Source organism: Nicotiana tabacum, chromosome 24 (assembly GCF_000715075.1).
Source record: "Nicotiana tabacum cultivar K326 chromosome 24, ASM71507v2, whole genome shotgun sequence".
Classification (NCBI taxonomy): Eukaryota; Viridiplantae; Streptophyta; class Magnoliopsida; order Solanales; family Solanaceae; genus Nicotiana; species Nicotiana tabacum.
This window is the reverse complement of record NC_134103.1, coordinates 110,350,782-110,377,866: the sequence shown is the minus strand read 5'-3', so window position 1 is coordinate 110,377,866 and position 27,085 is coordinate 110,350,782. Positions and strand designations below refer to the sequence as shown.

General features: G+C 33.9%; 2 protein-coding genes across 2 annotated transcripts; one reads left to right on the top strand and one right to left on the bottom strand.

Moving 5' to 3' along the window:
- Nucleotides 1–5,974: 5,974 nt before the first annotated feature.
- LOC107819192 (uncharacterized) lies at nt 5,975–8,169 on the top strand. Its single transcript, XM_016645284.2, has 2 exons — nt 5,975–6,377; nt 6,848–8,169. The coding sequence occupies exons 1-2, from the start codon at nt 6,306–6,308 to the stop codon at nt 8,165–8,167; spliced, it is 1,392 nt and encodes a 463-aa protein (XP_016500770.2). The 5' UTR covers nt 5,975–6,305; the 3' UTR covers nt 8,168–8,169.
- Nucleotides 8,170–14,620: 6,451 nt separating this feature from the next.
- On the bottom strand, nt 14,621–15,671 carry LOC107788741 (ethylene-responsive transcription factor ERN1-like). The gene has a single exon (XM_016610446.2). The coding sequence runs from the start codon at nt 15,577–15,579 to the stop codon at nt 14,650–14,652; it is 930 nt and encodes a 309-aa protein (XP_016465932.1). The 5' UTR covers nt 15,580–15,671; the 3' UTR covers nt 14,621–14,649.
- Between the last annotated feature and the right edge of the window lie 11,414 nt (nt 15,672–27,085).

Sequence of the window (27,085 nt, the reverse complement as noted above, 5' to 3'; positions counted from 1 at the left end):
TAGAGACTTTGCGCGCTACTTGATTAGCTGCAAAAATTATACTTTTTCTTACGAATTACTCCCTTGTTGAACTTTAGAAGCATATGGATTAATTGTCAATTAACGACAGTTATCTTGGAGTTACTATCAGAGTTTGATCGTCTTGATTTGAAGCCTATTTCTTCAAGAGTGACTTGATTGGTTCGTGGTTCTCACCTTAACTCCATCTCATTTGCTCACAAATTTATGTTATTTGAATTTAAAATTAGTAATTATTCAAGTAATATAATATCAAGATCCTTTTGATCTTTTCTTTTTTAAATAAATAAGGGGCACAAATACAATCGTTCCTTAAAAACAAAATTTTCAGGAGTTTGAATATGTGTCTTTTTGCAACTTGAGTTTGAATTTGTTTCAAATAAACATGACTTGATAGTGCATATTGAATATTTTGTTCATTTCTTCTAACCCACTTGTTTTACAAAATTCAACATGAAAAAATTAGACGTTATTCTTAATTTCATACTCCCTTTATGTTTAGTTTTCTTAAAGTTCAGGACAAATGGCGGAGAACAAATAAACCATTCCTTCATAGATTAATATAATTTATTAGTTCATAACACCACTTTTGAATAGCTATATAATAGTATTATTTAATAATAATAATAATAATAATAATAATATATAAAACCAATATGGCCTATCTTTTTTCTCACAAAATATTGAAAAGTTTATTCCTAACGGCTAAATTGTTTCTTTAAAATTTATGTACTATGTAAAAACAAAACTATTTGGAAAAACACAATATAATCAATATTTTTTGTTAAAAGGGTATTTTGTCTTCTTTCTCAAGAGGTATATCAAATTCATGATAAAAGATCACCAACCTTTAAATAATATCTAAATGCAAATCTAATTTATTTCATAATCTCAAAAATATATTCAAGTATTAATGTAAGACTAACCACGTCTTACCAACTTTGGAACTATAATCTTTCACATAAAACATGCGTGAATTTAAATTGTATACCAAAAATCCAATTTCACATGTCAAAATTAAAGAATAAGTAATATAACCTTTGTTGTTTCTAATCATAACATAAGCATGAAAGACGCAATATATATTATGAAACCATGATCCTCTACCCTAATATTTATAGAAATTGTATTTCATAAATCACCAAGGGTAGAAATTAAACAAGTAAATCATAAGTTGAGTAAAAGAAAATAGAACCTATTTTATCGTCATCAAACCATTCCAATCTCTCCAAATAATGGTCGGGCATAATAGAATCCTTGACAATGTCATGTCACACTTTCTTTCATAAAACCGTATTACTTTAACGTAATATTACCGGGCACTATTCATAGACAACTTTGCAAAGTCAAGCACCGCTCCTTTGTAGATGCCCTTTTATATTGATGTATCAGTGCTCTTAAAATTAATTCTTTTCAGTTCATCCACCTATGTTCCTTTACTTTTTTTTTTTTTTTGGATCGTTAAAATTATTGGGTTTGTTTTCTATATGTGTGTCTTTAAGATAATTGCTTTAATTTTCAACAAATAAGATCATGTTTTTCCCCTCTTCAACATAATATTTATTCAAGAAGCTAGGCATCTCATTCAGTCACAATGAACTTGGGTTTTAATGTTTAGAGACAACATAATTTCATCATCTAGTTCATGGGAATCAATATGTACCGGTAATGGTTGCAACCGTTGGTAAAACAATATCTTTCACTATATAAAATTCAACAGTACTAATATTCTCATTTTCTATTCCCTTTAATCTGAAGACCAAAGCAACGTATTGTTCATAAAGGCTGATTCGTGAGTAGCTTTGTTTAACAAAGGCACAATCGTACTTGGAAGGCCCCTAATATGAAGAGTGGTATAAATTTAGAGAGGAATCGTTAGTTAGTAATGTAAACATTAGTAACTAATCTTTAAGGGTTGCATCCCTTCAATAAACTTGATATTTTTATTTAACTTTTTTAAAAATAATAAATTGGGTATTTAGATTTTTTGGAAGGATATTTTGGTAATTTAACTTTTAAGTTATGGGCTTCCCACTTTTAATATAATATAGATATATATGTAGTTCTACAACATCCCTGGATCAATTAGAAAATGAAAATTTCTAAATTCTATCACGACCCGAAATTCCCACCATCGGGACCGTGAGAGCGCTTAACATTTCAATTGCTAGGCAAGATATAATTACTAACTATTTTTAACAATTCAAATAAAATGATAATAGTGGAACTGAATAGTCTGAAACATGGTGATAAACTTATAAATGACGTAATCCAAATACAATCCCAGAAACTGGTGTCACGAATACATGAGCGTCTAGAATACTACAAATAATAGTCTGAATAAAACAACTGTCTGAATCATAATAAACAGTTAAGATGACATAGAAGGGGACTTCAGCACTGCGGACGTCGTGCATCTATACTTCAAGTCTCCACTGATAGCTAGATCCAAGCAATCTTACTCAGCGTTGCTGGGACCAACTCTGGTATCTGCACAAAAAGTGCAGAGTGTAGTATGAGTACAACCGACTCCGTGCACTCTGTAAGTGTCGAGCCTAACCCCGACGAAGTAGTGATAAATCTAAGGCGGGTTACTTACAATAACATGTACGCAATAATAATAATAATAATAATAACAAGAAATGGAAGTAAAACAGTTAACTCATAAAAACGAACTCGAAATCCACTACCAGAGAGCCCACAATAACAAGTCTCATAAACTTATCTCAAAATACATAGACAATTCAACATGCCACAGACAAATACTACATATACAATCTGTTGCAGCGCGCAACTCGATCCCACCATATCATCATCTGTCAATATCATAATCCGTCCTTATTCCGCCATTTCAATTCATTACCTTTCAATTTCCATTACAACATGCAACTCGCTTCCCAAACAATTTCAATCAACAATAGCGATTCAACAACCAAAATTTACAAGAATTTCTACATCAAGAGAGTAACTGTACGAGGCAATGAAGAATCACATAATAATCAAAGAATCTCTAAAAACTCGAACGTCTCAACCTTACCAACTCATCGGTATCTATCAATTAGACAACTCATACAAGTGAAACCACGTTATAGAAAGCAATAAATATTACAAAACTATAAGGCAAATAAAACATATGGCAATTTAGATATGCAATTAAAGCAAGTAGAGACAAGTAGCAAACAAGCATGGAATCATGGAATGGATGGGAAATTTAATACAAGAATAACTAAATGACAAGTAACAATTATGGCATAAAAGTCAATAAAGCATGTAGCAATTAAGGCATGAAACATGATATATCATGAAGTAACGAAAACATGGAAGCAAGTATCATAACGACATATATACACTCCTTATCCCGCATATACTCCGTTTCTCATATAATTCACATAACACATAGTTCAAGGTTCCCTAATTTCCCAAAATCAAGGTTAGACCCAACAGTTACCTCACTCTGCAATTCAAGCAATCAATCAACCACGACCTTGCCTTTTGAACAAGCCCCCATACCAACCAAATCTAGCAAATTATTGACCAAATGATTCAAAATAAGCTTTAGAAACTACTCACAAATGAAAGAGGTTCAATTTTAATCCTTTTTTTAAAAGTCAACAAAGGTCAACCCCATGCCTGCTTGGTCAAAACCCGAGTTCAGGCCAAAACCCGATTACCTATTCACCCCCGAGCTCAATTATGTGATTTGTTTCGAAATTCGATCTCAATTCGAGGTCTAAATCTCAATTTTACAACCCCCCCTCCCAATTCCACCAAAATCCTTAATTTCTACCATGGAAATCCTAAGTTTAATATTGAAATCTCATGAAATGTAATGGGTAATTGAAAGAAAATGGATTAAAGTCACTTACCAATGAATTTGGGAAGAAAGGCCTCTTGAAAAATCGCCTCTAGAGTGTTTAGGGTTGAGAAATGGTGTGAAATGAGCTAAGTATCGTTTTCCCCCTCTTTTACCCAACTGTAGGTGTCGCAATTGCGAACATGACTTCGCAATTGCAAACACCACAAATGCGAGACAAGGGTCGCAAATGTGAACCCTGCCTCAGAGCCAGATATATTGCAAATACGATAAAATGATCGCAAATGCGAAGTTCTCACCTTCGTAAATGCGACCGACATCTTTGCAATTGCGAAGGAATACTGTTTTGCGAGGCATCACAAATGCGACCAAGTGATCGCAAATGCGATCTTGAGCTGTTCGCAATTGCGAACTCTTTCCTCCAAATGCGAGGTTACCCAATCACATGCCCTACTCGCAAATGAGAACTCTTGTTCGCAAAAGTGAGGCTCGCAATTGCGAGCTAGACATCGCAAATGTGAGATCTGCAGTAGACACCAAGCAGGTATTGCACGAGAAATCTTCACAGTAGCAAAACTCATCCGAAATACGTCTGAAACTCACCCGAGCACCTTGGGCTCCATACCATACATGCACATAAGTGTAATAATATCATACGAACTTGCTCGCGCAATCAAATCACCAAAAAAATATTTAAATCTACAAATCAATCCTCAAAATGAATGAAATTTGCAAAGTAAAACTCAAGAACACTAGAATCACATCTAAGCGTCTAAATCATGTCAAATCAATTCCGAATTGCACCAAATTTTGCAAACACGTTTCAAATAGCGATATAGACGCATTTCAAGTTTCAACATCAAAATCTGAACCCGTTAGTTAAGAAGTCATCTTACGGTCAATCTTAGAAAATTTTCAAACTTTCAAAATACTAGTTTTTGACAAAATGAGTCAAATCAATTTAGGGACTTCCAATTTCAATTCCAGGCATACGCCCAAGTCCAAAATCACGATACAGACCTACCAGAATTGTCAAAATAGCGATCCGATATCGTTTTCACAAAATATTGACCGTGGTCAACTCAAGTTGTTTTTAAAGTTAAAAATCATGTTTTCTTTAAATTTTCACATAAAAGCTTTTCAAGTAGTGACGCGGACCACACACGCAAACCAAGAAATATCAAACGAAGCTAATTGAGGTCTCAGAACAGAGAATTAAGGGCTAATACTCAAAATGACCTATCGGGTCATCACAAATTCCAATATGATATCTTGTTAAGATGTATGATGCCATCATCTTTAAGCTGTTAGAAAGGTGATACATTTATTTATTTAATTATATCTTAACAAACTTAGATATATAAGGTTGAAACGGTTACTTTTCATGTATTAATGTGAACTTATTACACAAAATCTACAAAAGGCAGTTTGATGTTACATTTCAAACAAAGGGTTTAGGTTACAATTAAAACTTGAAAAGCAATTCATGTAATTAAATTGTGTATTGAATTCAAACCAGGCATTTTTGTCAATAAACATATATCATCTACCTGTCCTATGGAAGTCATTCTTCATTGTCTTTCAACTTGTACTGTTATTTATTTTTTTGCAGTTTATGGAGATTTTTGTCGTTACAACACAATTGCAAATAAAACCAGCCAACTCCCAACTTTGTCATATACGTTACTCTCGCGTTTGGCCATAAAATTTGGGAGCCTTTTTTTCAAATTTTGTTTTCGAATATTTGTTTGTTTATAGATTTTACCAATTTTTTGGCAGATTTTAAAAACAAAATCTTCAAATCCCAAAAAATAGCTCTAGAGTAGTTTTTGAAGTTTTCTCTTTTCGAGTAAAATGCATGTCCAACACACAAATATAACTTTCAAAAACCATTTTCCATCCCATCTTTAAAAAAATATTTTTCCAAGTTTCAACCAAATTTATGTCCAAACGCTAGCGTAGTGTCTTCTCCCAACACATCAGACCACAACCATTTTGCAATATACACACTAAATGAATATTGATTCCAAACGTATACGGATGATGTTACGTTCAAAGTCAAGGTGCTTCTTATTTGCTGCTATTCATGACATATTTGTCTCATTTTTGCCTTTTTGTTTTTTTTATAGTGGTGGTGTCGGGGCGGATACCTATACCTCCCACTAGCACATATACTAGAATTTATCCACTAAGACTTATACAAACGTGATCTCCTATGTTTGTACTACTCTCATTTATATAGGGTGACAATTTTATTGGATTAAAGTTGTATTCTTGGATTTCATTTGTTGCTTTTGATGTCCTGAAGTTGTGAATATTCATGCATGTTTTTCTGTTGTATCTTGTTTAAAGACTGAATTTTTTTATGTTTTTGGAGGATTTGTAGAGCTGGATCCATTGATTCTGGAAAGAGGAGACATGCTTCTATTTTTCAAGAACAATTTCTGCATCCAAGCTTTGCAGATGTGATGCAATGGGATCACAAATTGATTCAGATGCCCTTGTTTCTCTTGAAAGAAAACCCACTGTTAAGCATTCGTTTAAGGTATTAAAACCTGTTTATGTCATGTTTGATGCTCCATCACTATTGGGTTTTTTTTCTTCCTGTGGCTAAGTATATATATTCCAAATATTTTTAAGTTTTTTCAACTATAAAGTAATGGTTTATTTTTTGTTTAGGTTCTCAATATGCAAATTTTATGTCAAAGAATTGATATTTAATTCACAAACATGGAGAAATTGATAGTGAGAATTGATATACCTGACACCAAGTAGCTTGGGATTTTGGTGTAATTGTAGTTGTATTAAGTTGACACAAAACTTAGATGATTTGACTCTCATACATCAAAACCCTGATTCTTTATTGTATGGAGGGAGTAAGTGCATTATAAGGAATTATGCAAATAAATTCTTGATTTTTCCTGTTTGGGAAGTGAATTTTTGGTGAATATGGATAATAAGTATTGTCCAAAAATATTTAATTTTTATTTGTTATATTTATTTTTGTTTGTGTAGAATGGAATCAACAGACTTTTGATTGTGCAAGAGCAAATGGAGAAACTTGAGGAGGAGCTGAGAGAGACAAGAGAGCAACTAAATTTTGTTGAAGAAGAAAAGAGCAGAGCCATTTATGAACTCAGTGAGATGAAACATGTAGCCTATGAGACCAATGTGAAGGCAACTGATGGATTATCGCCAAGAAAATCAAGGGAACTTTATGCAGAAGTTAGGACTTTGAAGGAGTTGCTAACTCACAAACAAGAAGAATTGAAGATAAAAGATAAGAATATCAAGTCTTTGAAGTTGGAGCTCGAAAAGGCGAGACAATGTGAGCTCAAGTTACTAGAGAAAGATCCTAGTTTAGGGAAAGTGAAAGAAGGATTTAGTCATGTAAAAGCATTCAAGATTCGCGTGACAGATTGGTTGTCTGATTTTAGAAGAAGGGTTCAAGAATTAGAAGATGAATTGGAGAGCAGGAAGTTATCAGAGTCCAAAATATTTGATGCTTGGTTGTCAAAGACAAGGCAGTTTGAACAAATCAGGATTGAACTCGAAGAATCCAAGCTCGAGATTGCTTCTCTTCACGAAAAGATTGAATCTTTAGACATTTCTTTCAAGCAAAATGGCAGGTATCTTAATCATTCTTGCAATGAGGAGATTGCTAAATCAATAGAGAAGGAAATGGAAAACCTCAAGTCTGAACTTGAATTGGCAAAAGAGAATGAGAAGGTGGCATTATCAAAGGCCAAGGCTTTGACTATTGAGATGAGCTTGCTGAAAAATGAAATGAAGTTGGCAAATGAGGCAGAAGAAAAGAGCAGAAAGGCCTTAGATGATTTAGCGTTAGCATTGAAGGAAGTTGCTTCGGAAGCATGTGATGCCAAAGAGAAACTTAGTGCTACACAATTAGAACTAGGACAAGTGAAAAAGGAGGCTGGAAATCTGAAGGAGATGATCAAGAGCATTAAGGCTAGATATAAAAAGCTTTTGGATGAAGCAAAAGAGGAAACAGAACTATTTAGAAACATAGCAGACAGATTGAAATTAGAGGTGGAGGAGTCACTATCGGCTTGGAATGGGAAAGAAATGAGCTTCATCGCGTGTATAAAAGAAGCTGAAGAAGAACGGGATCTTGCTCTCCAAGAGGCCGCTAAGCTCAACGAATCTCTTAAAGCAGCCGAGCAAATGACTAAAGCAGCAAGGGAAGAAAACTATAAATTGACAGACATCTTGAAGCAGGCTGTCAATGAAGCAAATGCTGGAAAAGGAATGAATCGATGCCATTTCCTCTCTCGAGGAAATGGAAGCCTTGTGATTGATGAAGCTGCTTCATGAAAATTTAACTGAATATAAAAATGCGGATCAGAGTAATGAGGTTATGACATAAATACAGACTAGAAGAATGAGGGATGAAGTCACCAAAGGCAATAGTAGAGGAACACGAAGATCACAAAAGCCAGGAAAACTTTCAGCTTCAATCTTAGTGAGCTAAAATTGGCTTGTCATCATCCGACTGCATGATTCATTTGCTTTCACATATAATGGAGACAGAACTTCAATAATCCACATCATAGCTATGTTGACAATTTAGATAGTAATATGAATTTAACTAAGAGAAGAAAATTATTTTTCTGAGAGTGGTGGCAACTCATAATGAGGTATCATTTACACAGGAAGAAAATTAATTTAGTTTTTATTTTTAGGAATTTTTGTATGTTTGTATTTGGGATTGATGTATACTTCATTGATATTGATTTGCTATGTTTTTGGCCTTTTGGGATTGATGAAGGAGGATTTAGAAGCAATTGTAGAACTTGTAATTTACTATTTGGGATGGTGTTAGTGATTTTCTTGTTTAACTACATTCACCAGCAGTTTCCGAACTTGTAATGAGGTTTAGAGGGTTATGACTTAGTTCTATCGACCACTTTTACAAGAAAAGTGGTTGTTTTTTATTTCAAGCTTGGTGTATAGAAGCATTGGTTAATAAGTTTTACTCTCTTGTTTACACCATAAGTTATGATCTTGATGGCTTCAGTAAGTTTTAAATTTCTAGGGAACTTTGATCTCCCAAATTTAATTTTTGTTAGGTTGAATTTCTTTGTTTATGGTTTCGAAAAAAGCTTATAAGTTCAGGATTTCAAAGTGGGGATGTTTAAGTAGCTTCTCTTTAAGCCTTTCCAACTGAAGACCATTTTCAAATTTACCAGTACACCTAGAATGGACTTTCAACAAGAGAAATCCGATAAAAACTAGTTTGTTGCTTTTATTAAAATTTTAGTTTCCTTCTGGATCTTATGAAAATTTGTTAAGTTCTCATCAATTTGGTTACAACTAGGGGAACTTTTCTCTTTCCTTTCTGCTGATCATGACATTCCATGCCGTTTGAATAGATATATGCTTACCACAAAAAACTTGGTAGATTGTGAATTTCTTAAATAAAGCATTCTTGGTAAATTGTGTTATTACTTCAAAAGATGTTTGATGTTCCAGTAAGAATGACTTTATACTGTTGCTGTTCCAGTAAAAAGCATCTTTAGCCCTTCAAGATATTGACTAATCCCTGAATATTAACTTTCTTAAAGTAATCTGGTTTTAGAAATCTCTGAGTGTCCTGCTTGTGATTCTGAATTTTTATGCCTAACTATCATGTCTTTTAACTTGCAGCGACAGATCAGTTGGTGTTACCAATGATTCTTTCAATATATTCTTCAACGAGAACAGTGCTGGCAAAAATGTACCTAGAGCTGTATTTGTTGATCTGGAGCCTGCTATTGTGGATGAAGTGAGGACTGTCGGGGGCGGCCCAACGGTCAAGCCACTAAAGCAACGGCTTTAGGCCCCAAATTTTGAGGGCACCAAATTTTTCTTTTGTTTTTCTACTCGTATTTGTATTGAGACCCCGACTAATCTAGATTTGTACCGCGTAATACCTAGTAAAAGAGAGAACACGTTTTAACAGGCAATATATTTAATTAAGGTAAGTTGGATCAAATACATCTCACAACAATTTTTAGAGGCAGAGTCTAAATATATTGGGTATGTTAAAATAAAAAATAAAATATTTTATAAAAATTCAAGATAACTTTTAATTTAGTAGTGATGTAACCGTTTGAGCAAAAAATGCAGAAAAAGAATCACTCTCCCTAAACCCTTGTCGCGAATATAAAACTTTTTATTATTTAAATTTTACGAGTGACATCATTAGTGAGGTATCTATATGAATTTGGTTCTATTATCTAAGATCAACAATATCTTAGGAGAAACTAAATTATTTATAAAAGAAACTATTAACAACTGATGTTAGGCCAAAATTTTATACTTTTAGCACATTACTCGCCCTATATTTTGTTGGTTTAAGTGAGTTATTGTGCGGCAATTGTGCTAAATTGTGTTGTTCTATGTGTAGGAACATCGGAATGAATCATCGATGTTATGATAATTTTTTTTCCTGAAAGGCCCCAAATTAAGAATTGGCTTTAGGCCACCGATCTTCTTGGGCCGCCCCGGACTGCGCATACAAGCAACTCGTCCATTCTGAAAAACTTATTTCTGCAAGGACGATGTATTTTCCAGGGGACAATATACAAGTAAAATTTCATTCTATCAAAGACTCAAGTTAAAATCAGTTTCATCTGCAATCAAATGTTGCGTCTTAACTGTCGGTGCACTGGAAAGAAGTCAAACACTTGGAAATAACATTTATCCGTCTCCTTAGGTAGCTTTCTTTCCTACATATAAGAAACCTTGAGTTGTAAGTCTTTTTATTTGGTCCTGCATGTGTTGTATCCATATTACTGGTTAAACGTATCAAGTGCTGAGCTGTTGCAACATTACTTTCATAAATGAGATCTAATCCCCAGCTTTACGTAAAATGAATCCTGAAATAATTAAAAGAAATGGTAGTATCTAGTGTCATAGTGTGTCAAAGGACAGTCAAAATCATAAGCAGTATAGAGGAGAGGAGAATGATTATGTGAAAAAACTGGAGAACTCCAGTGTTTACCCGAAAAATGGATAGAGTTGAATTTATACGCAGTTCTGAGTATATGTGGCGTAACTTAACACAAAATGTAAGGATCAATAGAAATATAAATACAGATTGCAGAGAATGCGAAATAGATAAGGTTGTCAGGGACAATGAATCTTAGGATTCAACAAATAGAATCAATGTAACCCTGGGAAAAACTTGTCCTACAAAAATAATAACCAAACCCTTTTATAGTGGAGGGATTTGGCTCTAAGCATAAAAAAATAAACATTCAGTGGGAGACCCATGATAAGTCAGTTTTTTTATAATTTCTGCCAAGATTCTCTCTAGTGGGATTGCAACGGCTTTTGTGTGCGAGCTCGATCTTGCTTAGAATCCTTGATTTTGGTTTGAGCTTGATTTCGGCTCGAACTCGTGATCTTGGTTCGAGCCCGATCCTGGCTCGAGCCCTCGAATTGATTCGAGATCAATGTTTGTTGGTCTCTGAATTATCAGCATGATAGATCTACTCTGCATCATGGTTCGATTTTGATTCGAGCTCGATGATGATATCGAACTCGATACGGATCGGCATCCCCAGGTTCGAGGTTAGTTTGTTTCACCTTCGGGATCTTGCTTCGATAAATCATCGTTCGAACTCGATCGGACATGCTAAGGCCGAAATCTATTTCGACCGTATACATCGAGAGAGTTAAATAAAATAATCGGTTCTATATTTAAGTGTGTTGTGCTAGTTAATAGAATAACCTGAAAATAAATAACTATTTCCATCTATATGAGTGTATTTGTCTGATTTTAAACTCATAATAAACAGGCCTCAACTGCAGTGTTTGAGCCCTATAATACAGCTGTGTTGTATCTACTCCCTCCCTCCTGCTATAAATGATATAATGCAGGAGCCTACACACACAAAGTTGAACCGTTTGATTTCCCAAATTATCTCATCATTGATCTCTTACCTTGAGGTTTGATGGAGCCGTTAATGTGGAAATCGCAGAGCTAGAAACCAACCTTGTACCTTATTCTCGAATAGTTATCTGTTATGTGCTGTTTGATGTATCATTAGGAAACTCGTTCCTAAGGATGTTATACACTCCTTTTGCTACTGTTGGGACCAAACGCACACGCAAGTATACGCGGTCGTCAAGTAATAAAGTGACTAAAAGTCGGATGTCGAACCCACGAGGACTTATGATTAACTATTAACTAAATTAGACTATCCTAATTATCTAAACAAGAATTAAATCTAAAAATATTTTATTCTAAACTAATTAAATAAAAAAATATAAATAATGAACTTTGAACAGAGAAAGAGCAGATTTTTATGATATCAATATAATGAAAACGATCTAGGGTTATGGGCTATCTAACAATCCTATTGTATTCTTCAATTGAATCGACCGACTAATTTATCTAGCTTATTGGTTGACAGGGTTAATATTGCTCATAAGAATCTGTCAAGTTCTTACTCGCCTATTCAAGCTAACCTAACGCCTATATGTCTATGGAGTTAGAATCAACAAGAACGCATTTATAATTCCTGTAAATCAACCAAGCAAGGCAATTAGGTATATGTCTATCCTAACCACGAATCCGTTCCCCGATGCCCGAGTTCAAGAACTTGCCCTACTTAATCCTGTATGCAATATAGAATTTCCACTTTCGAGTTCAATTCTAGATTCGTAGATAATATTCAATTGGTGATCAAGCAATCAAATAAATAAGCGCAAGATTGAATAAATAAACTAATATGATAAATCAAGAAGTCAAAATCAATATCCGAATAACAATAGTCATGAAAGAACCACAACCCTAGAACGTGAAGTTTAGCTCCATATAGACATGGTAGCCAAACAACAAATCATACAAAGAAACATAAAGATTAATAAGTTTGGTGGGAGAAAGATGAAACTAGATGAATTCCGGCCTCCACAGCTTTTTCGTGGCTTTTTTCCCTCTTCCCAATATGTTCGATGACCTAAAAGAGGCGTTTTTGGCTTATATATTGTGTACAAAAGTCGTGGGTCAAAGTTCTCCTATTTCTAATCCAAGTCAGCTTCAGGGATTGATGTTAGGGTGGATGCGTCGCATCCACCTCGTCCTCCACTTCTCAGCTTCGCATGCTAGGGTGGATGCTTCGCATCCACCTCGTCCTCCACTTCTCAGCTTTGCCCAGGTGCGGATGCTATGGCGGATGCTATGGGCCGACTTCACTGCTAAGGGTGCACGAAATCTGATCTTTTTCTAGATTGGATGCGACGCATCCAATCTCTCTTCCTCTACCTAGAGCACCTTTTCTTCATATTTTTGCACTCCAAACACCCTAATTCACCACACACAACTCAATTAGTCATAAAACCAATAATTAAACCATGTTGGGCATTTTAAAGATCAAATAACATCAAGAAGCGGTTAAAACATGGGTAAAGTAATATCAAACACATATCGAAATATGCCAAACATCAGCTACCATTAAGACAAAGTGACAGTTCAAATTGTTGATTCATCTGTTTATATTTTAACTCTTCCAGTCCAATCCCCTTCCCTTTTGCTCTCTCCAATGAACTTGCTTTTACTTTCAGGTGCACCACCTGGTTTCAAATGTGGCATCAACTATCAGCCCCTGACGGTGGTGATCTTGCTTGTGTACAGCGCGCTTTCTGCATGATTAGCAACAACACTGCTGTTGCTTAGTTCTTCTCCCAAATTGACATTCATGTAAGCCAATCGTGCATTCGTCCACTGGTATGTTGGTGAAGGTATGGACTAGGGAGGAAGGTGAATTCTCAGAATCCCCGGAGGACCTTGCTGCCCTTGAGAAAGACTACGAGGAAGTTGGAGCAGAAGGTGCTGAAGAAGAGAAAAGGGAAGAATACTAAATATGGTCTTGCTACGACGATGATGATTTGTGTGCCTTAGGCAAATCTTCTTGCTTGTGTATCTTATTTTACTTCGACGGTCTCTAATTTTTTGAAGGCAAAGTAGTCTAGATATGCTCTCCTGAATTGTTTGCCCAGGGATGTTTTGGAAGTAAACTACATTTTTAAGTTGTATGAATAGCCAGATCTACTTTCTTCTCCCTCTTATTTAGCAATTATTCGCAATAAATGATGCGATGAGGAAGAATCTGAATCTGAAGATAACATCCACGAGGACATTTACGGACTTTCATACCAGAAATGCTTGCTAGTTAATGACATGTTGTGGCATCAGATATCCCCAGTAAGCAAAATTTAGCATACAAGTAGCCAATCATTTTCTAGTTTTGGTTCACTTATCCTTGGATGCAGATGCCAAATTCTGATCAGCTATGCTCTTCTTTTACCGGATTACAAGGCTCTAATCTTATCGTTATGTGTATCACCATTTAAACTTCTATAGTACTTGATAATCATTTAACTAGTACTTGCTACAACAACTTAATAACAACTAACCAACTTAAGTAGATCAGCTTTTGCATTTTTTAAGTCGTAAAGATTGTGGACTAGCTAGAAGGAGAAGGTCTATTCACAATCCCAAGTCATATAAACCATATTTAATTCAAAATAATTGCTTAGACCGATGTCATGAGAGGCTCCACATCCATAATATTCTAGTCTAACTCTGTGCCAATTGAAGCAAGAAAACATATTAAGGGTATTCATATTCCTTTCCTTTTCTCTAAAACGTTTATCCTTGTTTTAACTTTGCAATCAGTTCTAAAACTACATTTCAATTGCCCACTCTCTCTTGATTGACAAGGATAGAGGACAAGAAATGAAAGGTAAAATCAAACGAATAGGAAGACATGAGATAGCTAATATTAAAAAAAGACCCTTGAATTTGTTTAGCATAACAAAGAGCACAAAGGGGGAAGATCCCAAAGAGGCTCAGAAGGATCATAGAAATTTTCAATGTATTCTTGAACACCATTCACTGCATATAGTGATGCTGATATAGACCTTTCCATTTTCATTCTCTCAAATTCTACGAGCCCCATCTCAGTTGTCTCATCCAAAACCACATTCTTGGGATGATCCAACAATTCTTGTGCAAAATTCCATGACATTTCAAGCTGTGAGGAATTAGTAAAAGAAAATGAATTAGAAGCAGAAGAAGACGAATATCCCACATCGAATTCATCAGAGCAGTTGCTCAGATCAGGCTTATATGTGTCATCAAACAGTTGACTTTCTTGTAGTTGCAATTCTTGATTACAAGAAAGTGTTATTTGATCATAAGACATGTAATCATCTGCTAGTGCTGCATTTTCAAGAAGATGGATCGGTTCTATATTCTGACTAGAAATAGAATCATCAAAATAACTAGTACTGATCATTGGACTTGAATTATTGCTGTTGTTACTAGTCACACTACTAGTATTTTGATTGATGTTGTGACTACTAGTTGTAGAAGAAGCTGAACTCTGCTCCTTCTGATCATGGCTGCTCGGCTTTGCAGTTTTCTTGCTGTTGAGGAGATTTTTAATCCGCGAAGCAAGTGGTGAATCAACTGAGACTCGAGTAACGAAGTTGGTTCGTGTGTTTGATCCACGAAGAAGGCAAGCAGCTTGATCGTAAGCACGAGCAGCTTCTTCAGCAGTTTCAAAAGTTCCAAGCCACATTCTTATCTTCTGTGTTGTGTCTTTGATCTCAGCTACCCATCTCCCTGAAGGCCTTTGCCTCACACCAACAAACTTGTTACTTCTATTGTTTCTGCCCTTCAATTTGGTCACTTTTGCCTCTTTTTGCTGTTGTTTTTGGAAGTTAATTTCCATTGCAATAAAGGTTTTTAGGGAGAAGAAAATAGTAAGAGCTGAGGAGTATTTGAGGCTTCTTTACTTGGTCTAAATGATAGTAGTGGAGAAAGTTGTCTACATGTCTTTGTTTCTGTTAATGTGGGCTTTATATATATATATCTGAGATACCTATAATTCAAAGTTGTGCTCTTGTCTCATATTCTGTTGCTTTCCTATGTTTGTAAGTTTGTTTGTATTAGGTAATATTCTGGTTTCATTATCTCCAAATAAAAAATAAAGATGGTATTAATGTTAAAGGATGACTTGTTCTTTATTCCCTATTTTAATAAGAAATATTTTATTTTCAAATTTTGGTTTAGTGTTAGTCTGACTGATTAATGATTATATCATGCACCTGAGTGTGGGGATCGATGACCCTCTTTGATCCAAAAGTTGAATCTATCTTTGTTGATTTGGTCATAACTAGGAGAGTTATGGTCATAATACTGTTGATTTGTTTACAAATTTCTTTTCAACTCAAGTTATTTGTGCTTGTAAGTATCGGATAATAGATTGTTTTGATTAGTTTTTTGTAGGGATGGAACACATCTATATATATTTTTTATTTATTTTATGCAATTTTACCCATTTAAAAATATTTACTATAATTATATTATTTTATAAAATATTACAAATTAAATACACATGGGGCTTACGCCTCGCTAAGGCATATATAAAATGCATCGCCTTACGCCCGCGCATTTTAAAACACTAACTATAATAACTAGGTCAAGAATGAAATTTTATGAATTTTAAAATTTGTATGGATCAAATTAAATTGAGTTATAACCTAAGTATTTAATTTCCAAATCATAATCAGTGGCGAAACTAGAAATTATTACAAACGGATTCAAAAAATAAATTAAAAGAGCGTCACACGTAAAACCTACAATCTGAAGCAATTTTTGAACCACCTTTGATTGCTAGACAAGAATTTTTTTTTTATGAAAAAGATTCAACCATTTATATAAATACAAAATAAATTATCTTTCTATCCTATTTGTAATATGTAATTATATTTTTAACGAAGAGATTGAACCTTTTTTGACGCATGTAGCTTCGCTTTTGATCGTAATTATAAGTACACAAGTCCGGGACGAAGCTAAGTTGGGTTAAGGTTGGTCAAATGACCACCCTTTATTGAAAACTTACATTATATATATAGGTAAAATATTAGGTTTTAGAGGTATATAACATATATTGAACACCATTTTTAGGGAATTATTTTTTTCTTTCAAGTTAGAATACCATAGGAAAAATTTCTGACTTCGCCACTGCACAATCCTTACGACTTAAATTGAAATTTTCACAACTATGATGAGGAAAGCAATGTCCTTAAATTGAATATTATTGCTGAGTCGCAATGATAGAATTATATTGAAAAGGATGTGCAAACATAGGGTAGTCAAAAGTTCTTTGATTTTACATGCAGTTGGACTTAGTAATAAGGGTTAAAAGTTAAAACAACCTAGTCCTTGTCTTCTTCTTAGGTCCGATATGCTTTGATCTAAGGTCAAAATATTCAAAATAATGAGAAAAGAAAACTGCAAAGGGTACAAAACCTGCCACTTGGAGGCAAAATAGAGATCTTCTAGATAATCCAAATAACAAAGAGTTCAAAATTATGTTTACTTATTTCCTCCTTTTTCTCTTCTTTTTGGTTTTGGTCAGATTATTAGTTAATGAATTAATTAATTGATTAAGAGATAATGACCTAGGCAAAATAGAAAATCTTATCGTGCACGCTGCTCTTGTTACATCACCAAACAAAGAAAATGAATTCCATTTAAATAAATTCCAAGCTTCAATCAACCTTTTTGGCATAAACGCCAAATTTGCACTTTTGGTTGGAAATCACAATCCATCAAAATTTTAAAATTCATGATAAAGACAAGAAGGCTGCTCATCTAAATAATGAAGTATCGAGGATAGGAGATGCTAATTTAGTTAAAGCAAATTTTAGTTTTTCCACCCATATCAAGTTGGGCAAATGAACATTAATATTAATTAGTTTACCTGGTTATTAATTAGTTTACCGGGTCAGGTCAGTTTAATAAAACAAGAGTAATGGGTCAGGTTGGTTTATTATTTAATATCAGGATATAGATGAAATACATCAGATTGTGACACTTGTCAAAATCTGGTGCTAAATATTTTATTAGTAAGGTTTATTACAAAAAAAGGCATGTGTGACCCAACTTATACACGGCAAGGGCAGGACTGAGTCCACCTGTTAATGACGGGCAAATGTGTACAATTTCGTATAGTTTACTGGCATATCTAGACCTTTTTCCGACAAAATTGAGGTGACAATGTATGGTTAACTTACAATAATTTATACAAAGACACTAAATAGCTGGCATGGTTAAATTTTTTTAATTCCATTATAACTTTAAAGAAATCCCTTAAAACAAAAGGAACTAATATGGATTAACAAAAGTAGAATAAGAAGGGAGATAAAAGACATGCCCAAATGGGGTGAGTATTTGTCACTAGTTACAGTTATAGAAAGTAACAAAGAAAATGACATGTTCAAATGAGGACAATGTTGGTCAGTAGTTACAGTTTACTCTTTAAAATGAATAAGGTAATTAAGGAAAGATTATATAAGCTGAAAACATTGAACTTCTCTCAACTCCCTATCATCTTCGTTTGTTCATTTAGGGGTGTACATGGACCGAGTTGATTCGATTTTTATTAAAATTAAATCAAACCAAATCAACTATATCGGTTTGGATTAGTTCGGTTTTGTCGAATTTTTCGAATTTTTTGTTACTTAAATATTATTTCAATCTTTCTTTATTTTTAAAGTAAATATATATTTATTAGAAATTTTAAAAATTGGCAAACATATTATCTATTAAAATATTCATATGAGAGAATTTTCTTACCAACACATGATAGTTATTCTTTTAGTCGTCTGATAATAATGTTTCGTTGATGTACACTTTTAAGGTTAACCGAATTTAGTAATTAAACATAAAAATCAATATGATACCGAAATAATAATAACCATTTCAAATTCGAAAAAGATATAAGAATTTAATAGATCTTGACATATGAATATGAAAGAACAAAGAGATTGATGCATTTCAGTAACACTTGATAAGAAAGTGATCATACAACCCATTATTATAAATATGGAGCACTTCATATTCTATTAAATATTATATCCTAAAAGAGAATCCCAAATATTTCTAGACATTTTTTTAAAAAAAATTCTATATAAAATTTTAAAAGTATATATAAAAATTATATATTTATATGTCGGTTTGGTTCCGTTTTTTTACTCAATACCAAACCAAATCAAACCAAACTTAGTCGTATTTTTTAATCAGTTTGATTTCACTTTTCAGTTTGGTACGATTATCCGGTTCGGTTTGTACACCGTTACTTCATGCATCATCTTTTCTAGCCAACTCCATTTCTTGTCTTCATTTAGAGGATTATTTTGGTTTCTACTCACAAAAATTTCAAATACATGCCTATCGTGCTAATTGCTAAAGGTTAAAGGTCAATTATAAAGGAAGAGAATGTTAATTCACGAATGAGGCAAAGTCAGCGGTAAGTCTAAATAGTAGGTACAGCTTGGGAAGGAATTTAACGAGGGAAGAGGAATATTCTCATTTGATTATTCACAAGTTTTGCTTAGCTCTAGGTGATAATTATAGAATATTAAATGTCTATTTCAAATGTTATTATCATATCCCTAATTAATGTTTAATATGGCTAAGCCACGAGTGTATGTAATTGGCTTAGCTGGAAAGATGCCCCTTTGATTTGTTTTCTTGAAATGACCTTAACTTTTAGAGGAAATTGATTTTTCCCATTTTTGTTAGTTTATGATTACTTCCTTTTATTATGTGTTAGTTGGGTTTTAGGAGCAAGGAGGACCAAGATTAGGTACTACTACCTCGTCTCTTATTATGTGTTGTGTTTCTCTTTTACACGTCCCTAAAGAAATATTAATTAGAAAAGGGACTTGACTATTCGATCCTTATTTATGTCATAAGATATAATCTTTATTCATTGAATATTATTCTATTTATGTGTTATCTCCATCTTCAAAAATAATTATTACTAAGGGTAAAAAAGAAAAAAAATAATCAGTTTTATCTTGAACTTCTAAAATGACAATTAATTTGAAATTACTATTTTTAATAACCACGACTGTTAATACGAGACGGAGGGAGTATTATTTAAGCTATTTTTGGGCCTCGCTCCCTTTTGAAATATAGAGGCTTTTGCATCTATACCCGATTTTGAGGTCACAATTGAACTTATACCCGCTTTGCAAAAAAGTTTGCAAGCGTACTTACTTTACGATCAACTTCAGACTTATCGGGTTTGAAGTTAAAAAAATTAGTCTGAAGTAAAAAAATTGCACTTCAGATGCACTTAAGGCCATAAAGTCTGAAGTCCAATTCACTTAAGGCCAATAAGTCTGAAATGAAAATTTGCACTTGAGATGCACTTAAGGCCAAATAGATCTGAAGTAAAAAATTGCGCTTCAGATGCACTTAAGGCAAAAAGGTCTGAAGTGCAACAAACATTTTGCTATACTTAATGCCAATAAGTCTGCAGTGAAAAATTGCACTTCATATGCACTTAAGGCCAAAAGGTCTGAAGTGCAACAATCGGTTTGCTACACTTAAGGCCAATAAGTCTGAAGTGAAAAATTACACTTCAGATGCACTTAAGACCAAAAGGTCTGAAGAGTAACTAACATTTTTATGAACTTAAGGCCAAATAGGCCTGAAGTGCAAATTGCCCAGAAACAGAAATTTGTTCTTCGAATTATAACAATCCAATATACGATTTAATACATAAATCTACTCCAAATGAGCTCAAATTTGAAACATGTAACGACCCGACTTGTTATTTTAAGAATTTACGCCCTGTTCAGTGACTTAAGGTCTCGAGCAGCCTCGCAATATATATTATGACCCGCGTGTATGGTCGAGTTTAATTTACGGATGATTCGGAGTGATTTGGGATACTTAGTCCCTAAAAAGGAAGCGTAAGTCTTAGGATTTTGATCGTAGTCGGAACTGTGTAAATACGACTCCGGAATGGAGTTCTGTCAGTTCCGTTAGCTCCGTATGATAATTTTAGACTTGGGAGCGTATCCGGAAAATTATTTGGAGGTCCGTAGTGGAATTAAGCTTGAAATGGCGAAACTCAAAATTTTAAAAAGTTTGACCGGGGGTTGACTTTTTGATATCGGGGTCGGAATGCGATTCTGAGAGTTAGAACAACTTCGTTATGTCATTGGAGACGTGTCTGCAAAATTTGACGTCATTCCGGGTTGCTTTGATAGGTTTCGACACGAGTTTTAGAAGTTGGAAGTTTTGGAAATTCATAAGTTCGATTTGTGGTGCGATTTGTATTTTCGGTATTATTTGATGTGATTTGAAACCTCGAGCGAGTCTGTGATATGTTATGGGACTGGTTGGTATGATTGGATGGGGTCTCGAGGGGCGCGGGTGTGTTTCGGGGTGGTTTCGGACCAAATTGGAGTTGTTTGGACCGCTGTTGCTGAAGTCTGGTTTCCTTCTTCGCGAACACGAAGAGAGTCACGCGTTCGCGAAGAAGAATTTGAGGGGCTGACAGTTTGGCCTTCGCCAACGCGAAGCTCTGGACGCGAACACGAAGAAGGAGCAGGGCAAGCCTTCGCGACTGCGGCCCAGGCAACGCGAACGCGAAGAAGAAAGGAAGATAGGGGCCTGGGGTCATTTAGCCTTTGCGAACGCGAAGGAGTTGGTCAGCTGGTCATCGCGAACGCGACGAGGAGTTCGCGAACATGAAGAGGAAATGATGGGGCAGAAATAGTTGGCCTTCGCGAACGCGACAAGGAGGTCGCGAACGCGATGAAGGATTTGAGGCAGTTGGGTTTTGGCCTTTGCGAACGCAAAGCAATGGTTGCGAATGCGAAGAAGTCCTATCTGGGCAGAATTAAAAGTTCCAAAAACGGGGGTTTGAGTTCATAACTCAAAATCTAATTTGGAGCTCGGTAGAAGGCGATTTTTAGAGAGATTCTTGCGTGGGTGTTTGGGGTAAGTGATTCTTATCCAGTTTTGATTAATTTTCATGAGTATGTCTTTGAATCCATCATTTAATTCGGATTTAATGGAGGAAAAATCAAGATTTTTGTAAAATCTTCCAAAAATGAAAAATTAAGATTTGGAAGTCGAGTTGTTATTGGAATTCGATAAAATTGGTATGGTTGAACTTGTATTGGAATGGGTATGGAAGTCGAGTTGTCTTTGAATTGTTTTTATATAATAATTCGATGTGATTGTTATTTTAATATTTATGTAATTCCTTGAGTTCGTTGGTTTGATAATTCTGGGAATTTAATTTCATTTTAAATTTTTTCTATGCAAATAATTAATTAAGCAAGTTTAAGAAGAAGCGTTAATATAATTATCTAAATTTGGATTAATGAAGGCTTTGATTTATGCTGAATAATTTCTATCTCCGTTGATTATTTTTGTGGTGTTATACACATTGTGTGGAGCCTTCGGCTTTTTGTTGTGAAATTTATTGATTTGGTTGTATCTTTAGAATTTGGTTGTGGCCATTGGGCAAATTGTGATATGAATTGATTTTGTTATGTTGTCGTGATAATTTCCCGTATAAATTATTGTGTTGTGTGAGTTGTTATTTTGAGGATATAAGGGTGGCATTTCACTGTTGTTATTTTAAGGATATAAGGGTGGCATTTCACTGTTGATATTATGTGGGTATAAGGGTGACATTTTACTGTCGTTGTGTTTGTTGGAATATTGTCTGGGCGGAGAGATATGGGTGGCTATAGGAGCGATAAGGGTGGCAATAGGAGCGATAAGGGTGACTATTGATATTGTACGGGCGGAGCGATAAGGGTGGCTATAGGAGTGATAAGGGTGGCAATAGGAGCGATAAGGGTGGCTATTGTCAGGGACGATATGTGATGATGCGGGATTATGGTATTGATAATTTTCATGTGATATTGTAATTTTTTTGTATTTATTTCTATACCTTGTGCAACTTGTCTTATTGTTGGTAAATTGATAACAATCTGATTTATGTTGAAATTGAGAGCCTGTAGCTATTGCCAGACGGATTATAAAATGAAATGTGGGCACGAGGTGCCGTGAGTAAATAATGAGAATATTTGGCACGTGAATTGTCCGTGCAGTTGTGATATGAAATATGGGCACGAGGTGCTGTGATGAAATGATAATGATAATTGGCACGTGAACTGTCCGTGCAGTTGTGATATGAAATGAGATCACGAGGTGTCGAAAAAATATGATGATTTAATTATGGGCACGAGGTACCGTGGAAATATGAAAATGGGCTGAGACCCGTGGTTACGAAAAATATGAAAATGGGCTGAGACCCGTATTTTTATGATTATGAAATGAGGTGTCACATGGTGACTTTTTAATTGAAAGAATTATATTCAAAATATTTATTTTGAAGGATTTTTACTTAGAAAGTATTTTGTGAAAGAATTATATTTGAAAGATATTTATTTGAGGAAATTATATTTGAAAAGATTTATTGAAAGAATTATATTTGAAAAATAATTATTTGAGAAAACTTATATTTGATAGAGAATTATTTGGAAAAAAATTATATAGAGAGACATTTATTTGAAGGACTTGATTTAATTTGGTGTAATTATACTTATTAATTGTTGAGCGATATTAATGGTATTCTTGTTGTCTGTTGTGCATATCACTGGTTGTTTCATGTTGCCCTCTTGTTATTTATTTCCTATTATATTGTATATTATATTGCACATGTTATTAGACTAGTGAGTGTCTTGACTGTATCTCGTCTCTACTCCATTGAGGTTAGTCTTGATACTTACTTGGTACCGCTGTGGTGTGCTCACTCTACGCTTCTGCACATTTTTGTGCAGAGCCAGGTATTGAAGATATTGGATTTGAGCAGAGTTAAAGCGCGATCATAAGGATTCAAGGTAGAGCTGCTTGGCCGTCGCAGTCCCTTGGAGTCTTTTCATTTCATTGTACTATTAATTTGTAATCAAACAGTATTGTATATTCGGTCCTCGTGATCATTCCATGTATTCAGTTAGAGTTCGTGACTCAGTACTACTAGTCTTCGGAGGTTGTGTATTGTAATTATTTTCGCTGTTAGATTTTAATTCAAAAAAAAATGGCTTCAAAATGTAGTAGAAATCGGCTTACCTAGTCTTAGAGACTAGGTGCTATCACGACGCCTGTGGTGGAATTTTGGGTCGTGACAAAATATAACCTCCAAATATCATCGGGAATAAACCCAAATCATCAATTTGTCAAAATAACAATAAATCTATTGAACCCATTTTACAATTACGAAAAAGAAGAAGAAGAAACTCTAAGCAATAGTAAAAAAATAAAACGTCATAACAGCTCACCATTGTAAACATTATAAACTACCTTAAAATATATTCACAAACACCATATAAAATCACTGTCATCCGAAGAAGAAGAGGAAGAAGAAGAAGACAAAGGAGGAGGAGGAGGAGGAGGAGGAGGAGGAGGAGGAGGAGGAGGAGGAGAAAAAGACCTGAAATTGTTTAAAAAATAGGTACAAGTTAAAACTTTTTTAAAAAGTAGGTATAGAGTAAATGAGAGCGACCAAATAGGATGCGTGTGCAATATTTTGTGAAATATAGTACCTAATTTAACGTATACGTGACATCGTAGTGTTTGATTTTTTTTAACTCTAAAAATGAGTTAGTAACCTTTGCTTAATGAAGTTGTTTAGATGATTATGGAGGGCCATTTGAAAGGAGAAAGGTTGCCAGCAGAAGCGGATTTGAGATTTAAATTCTATGGGTTCAACTTTTAAGAGTTTTAAGCATTGAACTCATTATATTTTTAAAGTTATAAGTTCATATCTACTATTTTTATAATTTTAATAAATTTTAACACATAATTTTTTGCTCAGCGTCGAAAGTTATGAGTTCAACTGAACCGTTGGTAATAAATTAAATCCGCCCCTGGTTGCTAGAGTTTCAAGACTAATAAACAGAAGGCTAAATCCACTTTCAATTTTGTCCAAGTGCAAATTAGAGTATCTTGGCATGAGTAGATTAGGATTCAAGTACAAGTTCTTTTTCTTTCTCCATTGGAAAACTCAATATGAGAATTTGACTGCTCATGTAGTTCTAGAATATGGATAGAGAAGAAGAAGAGGAGGAGGAGAAAGATAGGGGAAAGAAGTGGGAGAAGAAGAGGATAATGGAGAAGATTAGGGTCTGAATTCTCATTTAACAGTCCAAAAAGGATTAACCCAGTAAAATATATTATTGGGAATCTTACAAAAATGTCTCAAAAAAGTCCAACTTACCAACCTTTAACTATTAATTATAAACTTACCAAAATTAGTCAAACACATATAAAAATTAAAAATCCAAAGAAATAAGGTTATTTCTCTCCAAAATCACACACAATGATCTCCTTTCATATTTTTAAGTGTGATTAGCAACATTAGATGCAAGACGGAAAGAAAATTTCATGAATGAGGTAACAAACAAGCTGATGAAATACAAAAAATATATATATACAAGATTTCAAAAATCTAAGCAAAAAAGGACTTTTTTCAATGGGTATGGTTGTGATTCATTGAAAATATATAGATAAGTCAATATACCAAATTTGAGGAAGATTTGAGGTGATTTGGACTGATTTGGTATCAAAATTCGTAGTTAAAATCGAGTTCTAAAACTTCTTCAGCGACACATGTATCACGCATGTATCTCCACATAGATATATATGTGATACACATATAATACAAATATGATACATATATGATATACAGTGTGATACACCTATCATTTTTTCCATGTTCATCTTCTACTTTAAATTTTCAATTCAAACCACATCAAAACTCCACCAAATCATCACAAAAGTTAGATTAAAACTCTTTAATATGTACCCAATCTATTCTAATAACATCCACTCAAACAAAAGCAAAAATTTGACCTTTTTTGGCTATAAATAGCTAATTGGCTAATATTAATAATATTTTATGAATTAGCCAATTTTTGTAATAAGCTACTTATAAATAAACATATGCGGTATTTTCTCTATATTATTAGGTGGCACATTGGAATGCTAGCCGATAACCACGTACCATGGCATAATTACTCCCTTCGTCCCAATTTATATGGCGATATTTGATTGGACTGTAAAAAAGAAAAAAAATTAAAATTTATTCAAACAAATTATAAGTATTTTGTATGAGTATAAATCATGTCGTCATAAGTAAAATAAAAAGTTTAAGTTAATATATTTTTAAATAAGAAAGTATGTCATTCTTTTGGTATAATAGACGCGATGATCGAATTATATCGATGAGGATGTGTAAACATAAGGTGAAGAAAAAGATAAGAAGACATTTTGCATGAAAATTTCTTTGGTTTTACATGGTTGGACTCAGTAAAAGGGTTAGTCCTTATCTTCCTCCTACGTCGTCCATATACTTTAATCTAAGGTCAAAATGTTCAAATAATGGGAAAAGAAAACTGCGAAGGGTTCTAAATCCTGCCACTTGGAGGCAAAATACATGCATTCTGTCTATTAATCCAAATAACAAAGAGTTCAAATTTTAAATTTCATTACTAGTTCCGTTTTCTCTACCTTTGGTGGGTTTGGTCAGATTATTAATTAATTAATTAGCAAATTGATTATTTAGGAGATAATGACGTGGGCAAAATTAAAAATCTCATCGTTCACGCTGCTCTTGTTACATCACCAAACGAAGAAATTAATGATTTCCGTATAAATAAATTCTAAGATTCCTTCCACCTTTATGGCATAAACGCCAAATTTGCACTTTTGGTAAAATTTAAAAATGTCTGATTAAGACAAGAAGACTACTCATCTAAATAATGGAGTATTAGGATAGGAGATGCTAATTTATAGCCTGTTTAACCAACTTCTAAAATCAGTTTATTTTGAGAAATATTTTTTTTCGAAAGCGCTTTTCTAAAAATTATTTTGGTGAGAAGCAATTTGTATTTGGCTAATTAATTTAAAAAGCACTTCTGAGTAGCATTAATGTTTGGCCAAGCTGTAAAAAAGTATTTCTAAGCGTATTTTTCTCAAAAGTATTTTTTTTAAAAATACTTCTAGGGAGAAGCTACTTTTTTCTATTTCTCTAAAACTGCTTCTGCTGCTACTCAAAAGGATTTTTTTTTTCTTCTAAAAGTTTGGCCAAACACTTCAACTTTAAAAAAAAGTACTTTTTTGAAAGAAAAAAAAATACTTTTGGCATTGGAAAAGCTTGGTCAAACAAGTTATTAGTTTAAGCAAATTACATCTCCCCTTTCAACTTTGGTACGTCGATTATTAGCCTGTTTGATCAAACTCTAAAATCAGTTTAGTTTGAAAAGTACTTTTCAAAAGAATACTTTAAGTAAGAAATAATTTGTGTTTGACTAATTAATTTGAAAAGTACTTTTGAGCAGTACTAATTAGTA

Coding starts and splice junctions, on each gene's coding strand:
- LOC107819192 (XM_016645284.2), top strand. CDS start 6,306: ATGGGATCACAAATTGATTCAGATGCCCTTGTTTCTCTTGAAAGAAAA. Junction 6,378..6,847: donor CTGTTAAGCATTCGTTTAAG/GTATTAAAACCT, acceptor TTGTTTGTGTAG/AATGGAATCAACAGACTTTT.
- LOC107788741 (XM_016610446.2), bottom strand. CDS start 15,579: ATGGAAATTAACTTCCAAAAACAACAGCAAAAAGAGGCAAAAGTGACC.